The sequence below is a fragment of the Ictalurus furcatus genome, chromosome 27, assembly GCF_023375685.1.
Source record: "Ictalurus furcatus strain D&B chromosome 27, Billie_1.0, whole genome shotgun sequence".
Taxonomy (NCBI): Eukaryota; Metazoa; Chordata; class Actinopteri; order Siluriformes; family Ictaluridae; genus Ictalurus; species Ictalurus furcatus.
In genome coordinates, this window is record NC_071281.1 from 19162850 (window position 1) to 19173009 (window position 10160).

A 10160-nucleotide genomic window follows, 5' to 3' on the forward strand; every position below is an offset into this window, starting at 1 on the left:
GAATATTAATATTAGACGAACATCTCCAGTCCCGCAGCTCTGTGTCACTTGGACTGTCGGACCCTGATAAAGTTCCGTCCCGTTAGAAATACAGCTCGAGGACATCCGTCTCCTGAGAATCCTTGTTTCGGACATTCCGAGAGACGGCATTCCCATAATTCATTTGACCAGGACAGTGTGAGGAATGCGGTGCACATGAACGTTTGTGTCTGTTCTGTAGAGCTGAAGTTTCTGAGTCTTTTCAGTGATTTGAGTCATTTTGAGTCTGTTTAGTTAAATGATTCCTTCAGATTCATTCACTGATTCGTTCAGTCTGATGCAGCCAGGTAAAGCTGACAACAAAAATCCTGAGTTGTGTAAAATTTTTCACACCCAGATTAACACGCTACTGTGAGCATGACTGTGACTCACTGATTCACTGATTCACTTTTCCACAGAATGAGAGAGAAGTGAATCTTGGTCATGTCCAAAAGATTCACTCCTCTCTCATTATGTGAATCAGTGAATCTTTTGGTTATGACCAAAATACCAAAAGATGACCAAAAGATTCAGTGATTCACTTAACGGGAGAGGAGTGAATCCTGTTAATGTCCAAAAGATTCAGTGATTCACTTATTGAGAACGGAGTTAATCTTGTTCAAGTCCAAAAGATTCACTGATTCACTTATTAAGAGAGGAGTGAATATTGTTCATGAGCAAAAGATTCACTGATTCACTTATTGAGAGATGAGTGAATCTTGTTCATGAACAAAAGATTCACTGATTCACTGACCTACTACACAAGAGACAATTTATAACTGAAAGAATCATATATTCACTGAATCGCTAAATGAGACTGGAATGAATCTTGACAATAACTGAAAGATTCACTGATTTACTGATCCGCAGAATGAGGGAAGAGTGAATCTCTGTCCTGACTGATTCACTGACTGGCTGCTTTGCTCACTTTGGTTTGCTTTTTCCTGCACTGATTCATCTCAACAACCAATCAAAGTGCTCACTCTCTCTCGCTCTCTCTCTCTCACACCTTCAGGATATCAGTGCTGATCATGGCTGACAAGACAAGACGAACCAATGCTTGACATGTGTCAGGACCTGAACACGAAGCCTGGCTGAAAGTGAGCTGCTTTTAGAAAGCGAAGGTCAGTCAGGACGAGTTACTCAATAACCCGAAGGAGGAAAACCTTGCATGCAGCAGTGAAGGTGAACATCTCAAAGCTGAAGTCCAGTTAGAGAAGAAACACGAGACAGTTAATGTCCTCGCTCAGGGCTCCTTCAGCGCTGCCTGAGTAAAATACTGAACCTTAGAGCGGTATTCAGAGTCGTGTACACTTCATGGCCTTGGAGTTTTTCTTCATGGCTGTAAACTTGGAGTCGAGCTCGCTGTCCTTCTACTGACCTTCTGTAAAGAAAACATCTCAGCTGTGTGTGATAAGACCAGAGGTGGCACGTCGCATTGAGCAGTGCGCACTACATAGCGAAGGCTCCTGAAACCACTTTCACAAATTCTACAGCAAGACTGTAGGGTTAGGGTTAGGGGTTACTATAAGACTTACATTTAAAATCCACCAATCTGACTTCACTTCCCGTCATTAAAAATTGGTTACGGTCAACAACTTATACAGACCCCCAAATGGGTGTGGCCCCTAAAATGTTAATTCAGACATCCTCTTAACTGACAGGCCTCTGAGACTCCTTCTACTCCGCCCATAAATTAGCTCAAGCAACTAATCACAACGGTGAGAACTTTAGTCAACTCCATTATTATTGGCACGCTTTGACCAAATCACCCAAAAATAAAATGACAAACATAAATATATAAAATAAAAACATTTAACAAGAGACATTTTGAGCTTAACCATACAGGGGTTAAGGTCACCGTGTCTCTGTGTTTCTCTGCGTGTCTCTGTGTGTCTCTGTAGTGTCTCTGTGTGTGTCTCTGTAGTGTCTCTGCGTGTCTCTGTAATGTCTCTGTGTGTCTCTGTGTGTCTCTGTAGTGTCTCTGCGTGTCTCTGAGTGTCTCTGTGTGTGTCTCTGTAGTGTCTCTGCGTGTCTCTGTAATGTCTCTGTGTGTCTCTGTAGTGTCTCTGTGTGTGTCTCTGTAGTGTCTCTGCGTGTCTCTGTAATGTCTCTGTGTGTCTCTGTGTGTCTCTGTAGTGTCTCTGTGTGTGTCTCTGTAGTGTCTCTGCGTGTCTCTGTAATGTCTCTGTGTGTCTCTGTGTGTCTCTGTAGTGTCTCTGTGTGTGTCTCTGTAGTGTCTCTGCGTGTCTCTGTAATGTCTCTGTGTGTCTCTGTGTGTCTCTGTAGTGTCTCTGTGTGTCTCTGAGTGTCTCTGTGTGTGTCTCCGTAGTGTCTCTGTAATGTCTCTGTGTGTCTCTGTGTGTCTCTGTAGTGTCTCTGTGTGTCTCTGCGTGTCTCTGTAATGTCTCTGCGTGTCTCTGTAATGTCTCTGTGTGTCTCTGTAATGTCTCTGTGTGTCTCTGTGTGTCTCTGTAGTGTCTCTGTGTGTCTCTGTAGTGTCTCTGTGTGTCTCGCTGTGTGTCTCTGTGTGTCTCGCTGTGTGTCTCTGTAGTGTCTCTGTGTGTCTCTGTAGTGTCTCTGTGTGTCTTTCTGTGTCTCTGTGTGTCTCGGTGTGTCTCTGTAGTGTCTCGGTGTGTCTCTGTGTGTCTCTCTGTGTGTCTCTGTAGTGTCTCTGTGTGTCTTTGTGTGTCTCTGTAGTGTCTCTGTAGTGTCTCTGTGTGTGTCTCTGTGTGTCTCTTTGTTTCTCGGCGTGTCTCTGTGTGTCTCTGTGTGTCTCTGTGTGTCTCTGTAGTGTCTCTGTGTGTCTCTGTAGTGTCTCTGTGTGTCTCTGTGTGTCTCTGTAGTGTCTCTGTGTGTCTCTGTGTGTCTCTGTAGTGTCTGTGTGTGTCTCTGTAGTGTCTCTCTGTGTGTCTCTGTAGTGTCTTTGTGTGTGTCTCTGTGTGTCTCTTTGTTTCTCTGCGTGTCTCTGTGTGTCTCTGTGTGTCTCTGTAATGTCTCTGTGTGTCTCTGTAGTGTCTGTGTGTGTCTGTGTGTGTCTCTGTAGTGTCTCTGTGTGTGTCTCTGTGTGTCTCTGTGTGTCTCTGTGTGTCTCTGTAGTGTCTCTGTGTGTCTCTGTAATGTCTCTGTGTGTCTCTGTGTGTCTCTGTAGTGTCTCTGTGTGTCTCTGTAGTGTCTCTGTGTGTCTTTGTGTGTCTCTGTAGTGTCTCTGTGTGTCTTTGTGTGTCTCTGTAGTGTCTGTGTGTCTCTGTGTGTCTTTGTGTGTCTCTGTGTGTCTCTGTAGTGTCTCTGTGTGTCTCTGTGTGTCTCTGTAGTGTCTCTGTGTGTCTCTGTGTGTCTTTGTGTGTCTCTGTGTGTCTCTGTAGTGTCTTTGTGTGTCTCTGTAGTGTCTGTGTGTCTCTGTGTGTCTCTGTGTGTCTCTGTAGTGTCTCTGTGTGTCTTTGTGTGTCTCTGTAGTGTCTGTGTGTCTCTGTGTGTCTCTTTGTTTCTCTTCATGTCTCTGCGTGTCTCTGTGTGTCTCTGTAATGTCTCTGTGTGTCTCTGCGTGTCTCTGTGTGTCTCTGTAATGTCTCTGTGTGTCTCTGTGTGTGTCTGTGTCTGTCTGTGTGTCTCTGTGTGTGTCTGTGTGTCTCTGTGTGTCTCTGTGTCTGTCTGTGTGTCTCTGTGTCTCTGTGTGTCTCTGTGTCTCTGTGTGTGTGTCTGTGTCTGTCTGTGTGTCTCTGTGTGTGTCTGTGTGTCTCTGTGTGTCTCTGTGTCTGTCTGTGTGTCTCTGTGTCTCTGTGTGTCTCTGTGTCTCTGTGTGTGTCTCTGTGTCTCTGTGTGTCTGTGTGTGTGTCTGTGTGTCTCTGTGTGTCTCTGTGTGTGTCTGTGTGTGTCTGTGTGTCTCTGTGTGTGTCTGTGTGTCTCTGTGTGTCTGTGTGTGTCTGTGTGTGTCTGTGTCTCTGTGTGTGTCTGTGTGTCTCTGTGTGTCTGTGTGTGTGTCTGTGTGTCTCTGTGTGTCTGTGTGTGTCTGTGTGTGTCTGTGTGTCTCTGTAATGTCTCTGTGTGTCTGTAGTGTCTCTGTGTGTGTCTGTAGTGTCTCTGTGTGTGTCTGTGTCTGTCTGTGTGTGTCTGTGTGTCTCTGTGTCTGTCTGTGTGTCTCTGTGTGTGTCTCTGTGTCTCTGTGTGTCTCTGTGTCTCTGTGTGTGTCTGTGTGTCTCTGTGTGTCTCTCTGTGTCTCTGTGTGTCTCTGTGTCTCTGTGTGTGTCTGTGTGTCTCTGTGTGTCTGTGTGTGTGTCTGTGTGTCTGTGTGTCTCTGTGTGTGTCTGTGTGTCTCTGTGTGTCTCTCTGTGTCTCTGTGTGTCTCTGTGTCTCTGTGTGTGTCTGTGTGTCTCTGTGTGTCTGTGTGTGTGTCTGTGTGTCTGTGTGTGTCTGTGTGTCTCTGTGTGTGTCTCTGTGTGTCTCTGTGTGTCTCTGTGTGTGTCTCTGTGTGTGTCTGTGTGTCTCTGTGTGTGTCTGTGTGTGTCTGTGTGTCTCTGTGTGTGTCTGTGTCTGTCTGTGTCTGTCTGTGTTTTGCTTAATGACTTCCTCAGTTTCATGGTGTTTCCTGTTGGGATGCAGCTCTTCACTGTAAAACTTAGAGCTGAGTCAGCACATTCAGAGAGCTGGTGTGTGTGTATGTGTTTGTGTGTGAGAGAGAGAGAGAGAGAGTGTGTGTGTGTGTGTGTGTGTGTGAGAGAGAGAGTGTGTGTGTGTGAAAGAGAGAGAGAGAGTGTGTGTGTGAGAGAGAGAGAGTGTGTGTGTGTGAGAGAGAGAGAGTGTGTGTGTGTGAGAGAGTGTGTGTGTGTGTGTGTTTCTGCTTTTTTATTAGAACAACTGGTGGAGGAACAGACATATAAAAATGCAACCTATCTCTGAGCAGGGCGCCTCCCTGCCGTCTCACTGTCCTGCCGTCTCACTGTCCTGCCGCCTCACTCACTGCTCTACCGCCTGTCTCACTGTCCTGCCATCTCACTGTCCTGCCGTCTCACTGTCCTGCCGTCTCACTCACTGCTCTACCGCCTGTCTCACTGTCCTGCCATCTCACTGTCCTGCCGTCTCACTGTCCTGCCGTCTCACTCACTGCTCTACCGCCTGTCTCACTGTCCTGCCGTCTCACTCACTGCTCTACCGCCTGTCTCACTGTCCTGCCGTCTCACTCACTGCTCTACCGCCTGTCTCACTGTCCTGCCGTCTCACTCACTGCTCTACCGCCTGTCTCACTGTCCTGCCGTCTCACTCACTGCTCTACCGCCTGTCTCACTGTCCTGCCGTCTCACTGTCCTGAATTTCACTGCATCACTGAATCAGCTGCTTTATTTAGAATACTGTGTGAGAACTTTTATCTTTTGTCTCCTGATGAAATCAATTTTAGAAGGATTTAATAATTACCTGTAAATATAACTCCATCTCTAACCGCTCTGTTAGAACTTATTTTACACTTTTCAACACACACACACACACACACACACACACACACACACACACTACAGGCACAGAGATTAGAGTAAAACCAGTTTAATGTTCCTTTAAATTGGCGTGTATTATAAAGAGGGTTAGAAGACGGCCGTACAGCGTGTACAGATTCATCATAAGGAAATTCTCCTTATTCTGTGTTTTTGGAATAAACTGAACACTGAACTAAAGATAAACGGACTGATAGATCAGCGTCACAGTGAGGAGGATGGATTATTGTCACAATAACATTCAAATAATAACCCTAGGCCGAGGAGAACCTGAAATCTGATCTGAGGAGTAAATCAGACAGCAGCAGTGTTTCTGAACTCATGAAGCTAACGAGTAAAATCTTTACTGTAAACACACGACACGCTCCGTGTACTTTAAACTATATTAAAACACTTGTGCTGTGTGAAATCAGTTTAATAAACATGTAAATAAATCAATTCTAAAATATCTGTCTGTGTTTACAGTAACGACAAAGTTCTATCTTCAAATGTTTGTGGGCGGGGCTTAGAGGGCGGGGTATGAGGCGGGGCAAGGGGCAGAGCTCCATCATACAGCTACACGGTGGAGTTTAGTTTATAGTTAAAGTTTCTAAATGACAGTAATTCATAACGTAATTGTTATGTTACATTAGCATGAGCCTCATTTTTAAATAAAGATGTAAACTTCACACACTAAACATGTCATGACTAATCTCCTACACTGTGGGAACACGCAGGATGTGTGACTTTTTACTGAAGTGCTCCTTTAAGCTCCTTTAAGAATGAGGGATTAATGAAGTGGAGACAATATGAAGTTTATTACGTTGTAATTATGTTGTTGTCGGGCGGCTGTGTAGCAGGTGGTAGAGCGGGTTGTACACTAATCGTAGGGTTGGAGGTTCGATTCCCGGCCCACGTGACCCCACATGCCGAAGTGTCCTTGGGCAAGACACTGAACCCCAAGTTGCTCCCGATGGCAAGTTAGCACCTTGCGTGGCAGCTCTGCTACCGTTGGTGTGTGTGAGTGTGTGTGTGTGTGAGTGTGTGTGTGTGTGTGTGTGTGAATGGGTGAATGAGAACCAGTATAAAGCACTTTGGAACCTTTTTTGAAAAAAGCGCTATAGAAGTGCAGACCAGACCATAATTATTCTCCTGAACTGTGGACTCACCGCTTCGATGATCTTCAGGATGCCGAGCTGTGACGTGAGGTAGTGTGTGTTCCAGCTCATGCTCCTGAACACACTGCGGGAGAGGACGGGTTCCGTGGTGGGCTGATACGGACTGCTCGCCCCCGACACCATCGCCGTGTTGGAGGCCTCGCCGTCGAAGCCTTCTGCCTCCTCGCTGCTCCTCATCCTGACTTTCACCGTTAAACAGCGCGCAGAGACGCTGACTCAGAGGCTGAGTGACAGGAGAAACAAAGACTTTATCTCCGTGTTGCAAAGTCTCTCTGTATGTCACAAAGTGTGTTACAAAGTGTCACTGTTATAAAGTGTGTTACAAAGTGTCACTGTTATAAAGTGTGTTACAAAGTGTCACTGTTATAAAGTGTGTTACAAAGTGTCACTGTGTTATAAAGTGTCATTGTTATAAAGTGTGTTACAAAGTGTCACTGTTATAAAGTGTGTTACAAAGTGTCACTTTGTTATAAAGTGTGTTACAAAGTGTCACTGTTATAAAGTGTGTTACAAAGTGTCACTGTGTTATGAAGTTTTACTGTGTAAAGTGTAGATGGAGAGCAGGAACTCGATAAGGAGAGGTAAAGAAAGAAAATGGAGATAAGTTTAATATGTAGATGAAAGAATAAACTGCAGCTGTGGATGGAAATAAAGTCACAGACACTGAAATAAATAAAAAGATGGAGATAAAGTTGAAGGTCTATGAGGAACAGATGGAAGATGGTGTAGATGGTGTATGAAGTCAGAGATGGAGATAAAGAAGTAGGAATAACGGTGGAGATGAAAGCTTTATCTGGAGATACAGTTACAGCGGTGGATGAGAGTAATGGAGAGATGAAGCTGGAGATCTAACAGGTGGAATAAAGAGCAGACGGAGAGTCGGATAAAGGAATAAACTGTGTGTAAATGAAAGAGAGCGGGGATTAAGTCTGAGTTAGAGATCAGACACAGACGTGCAGATGTAGATGAATGAGATATAAACTCTACCTGGAGTTGTAAAGCTGTAGCTGTGTGTAAATTAGATGTAAATGAGGTGGAGATGTTTTCAGTTCCTCGAAAGCTCCTGGGTTGTAAATTTCATCTCCATGTTACTGTGGAGACTGAAGCCTGCGGCATCTCTCTCACCAACACTGCGCTGGGGAAGAGCTGCTGAACCTGATGCTGCTGGTGGAGATGAAGGTGGAGATGATGGTGGAGATGAAGGTGGAGATGAAGGTGGAGATGGTGTTGTTGTTTTTCTGTCTCCGCTCTGCACAGTGTGCACGCGCGCCGCAGTCCCGGAAAAACTCCTCACAAAACCGGAAACCGGACAAAATCCAAAAACACGCCGTGTGTAAATCCTCCGGAGCTTCAGGGAATGTAAAGAGGCCAGAAGGCCGGAGCGTGTGTGTGTGTATGTGTGTGTGTGTGTATGTGTGTGTGTGTATGTGTGTGAGTGTGTAAAACCTGCCTCCTCTAACACACTGGTGCGGGTTGCCAGGTTTTGCGTGTTTCAGATAATTGTTGTTAAACTGTGCAGGTTTCACCATCTGAGCTGGTTTGTTTGAACTTTTCGTGGGATTCGGATTTATTATTTATTTATGAGTTTTTTTTTTAATACAAAAGTCTAACACAGTCAAACTTTTTATATTCAAAACTTTGTGTTTAAACAATTAGATTGTCTCTCTAACAATAATGTTATTGCATGATTGCTATTATAAATAATGTTTTCATTACAGTAGGCTGAAATTTATATCGTTTCTTTTTGTTTCTTTAAACATAATTTCTGTAATGTTTCAAATTAAACAAAAAAGTGGAAAGTTCGACTACAAATACATGGGTGTAATTTTTTATTATTATTATTCTCTTTTTCAGTTCATGTTCACTCAGTTGTATGTTTTATATAATAGTTGTGGTAACAGTTAATTACAGATGTTATAACTGACTACTTTGTTTGTTTGTTTGTTTATGCAGATGTTTGTGCAGGCTAATTTAATCTTCTTTCTTATATTTTCCTTTCTAATGTTTAAATGCAAAGCTGCTCTGAAAATGAGACAGGAGTAATGGCAGCACTTCTCTGCTTAATAAATAATTTAATCATCAAGTTCATTTTAAATTTATTCCACAATGAGTGTAAATAATATAGCCTATTCTTATTTTTACTTGGAGACTTTTTGTATTAGACATCGTGCTTTTCCATGACAAAAAATATGATTAAAAGTTAGAAGGGAAAATGTACCTCAGTTTATTTGATCTTATAGTCGTTTATATTTCTTTAATCCTGAAAAAGTTTTAGTTCAGCTCCTGTTTATGTTCATTACCTCCACAGGAAGTAACTCAGGGAGGAAGAAACTTGGCGAGCTTGTGGACCCGGGGGACATCGGACCACCCGCGCACCATGATTGGTCAGAGAGATTTACTGGAGCCAGTTTAATCGTTGCCATAGATATCGTTGCGTCCGCATATCATAACTTATTATAACTTACTGCTGCTTTGGGTCAATGTTCACTGTCAAAAGCGCTGAATTGAATAGAACTTATTTGCATACAAGGAAGGAATCCAGAATTTGATTGGTCCTGGTATCATTGACGTCATACTCGCAGCTCCGAGACGCGCTTTGTTGTAGAAAATGGTGGATCGCCTGTTGCTAATGTAAACACAATCAGGTTGCCAGATTGGAGTTCAGATTCCCTCACAACAGCGTCTTCAATTCTTACATTTACATTCAATCATTTAGCAGACGCTTTTATCCAAAGTGACTAACAGGCGGGGAAATACAAGCAAATCCTTAATCATTCCAATTTACTGTAAAATAAATAAATAATTAATAAGCAGACCAAATTTCATGTTTATATTTCATACATAAAAACACCAGCGCGGGTTTTAACAGTGTCGTATTTCATGGCGGAGTACAGTATGAAACGTTACCAGGTCAATTAGGAAGATTAATATTTAAAAATATTATAAAAGTAGTATGCATCGAACTTACTGTAAATGATGTGTAGCTAATAAAATGCTTTTACATAAACTCAAGCTTTACTTTTTAATTATGCACAAGAAAAATTTCACTAAAGGTTAGTGTAAAATGTGTGTAATTGGTTTTAATCAGTAACAGTGAACTTTAAAGGATGTACAAATGATCAAATTATAAACCGGTGATAAAGGTTTATTCAATCGATAAACTAAGCTATTAAGCAGCTGTAGAAATGGTGAATGCGCTCAGTGTCGCCCCCTGGTGGACTTACCGTCCAAGGACTCCAAACATCCTCACAAAATAATCACAAACAGCACTGATAACAACCCGTCGATTCATGGACTCCACAAGACCTCTGAAGGTGTGCTGTGGGATCTGGCACTGAGACGTCAGCAGCAGATCCTTTAAATGCCATAAGTTGTGAGGTGGGGACTCTATGGATCGGACTTGATTGTCCTGAACATCCCACAGACGCTGGATCGGATTGAGATCTGGGGAATTCGGAGGTCGAGTCAACATCTTGAACTCTTCTCATGTTCCTCAAACCGT

The 10160-nt window shown here is 43.4% G+C and overlaps 1 protein-coding gene across 1 annotated transcript in view; it reads right to left on the minus strand.

The window, feature by feature from the left end:
- Window positions 1-8475, minus strand: part of cmtm4 (CKLF-like MARVEL transmembrane domain containing 4) — a 17834-nt gene extending 9359 nt beyond the window's left edge. Inside the window, exons 1-2 of the mRNA XM_053616720.1 lie at window positions 7646-8475; window positions 6650-6881 (exon numbers count right to left, since the gene is read on the minus strand). Of these exons, the coding sequence (XP_053472695.1) occupies window positions 6650-6835 (186 nt within the window). The 5' untranslated portion in view covers window positions 6836-6881; window positions 7646-8475. The remainder of the gene's footprint in view (window positions 1-6649; window positions 6882-7645) is intronic.
- Window positions 8476-10160: the final 1685 nt, after the last annotated feature.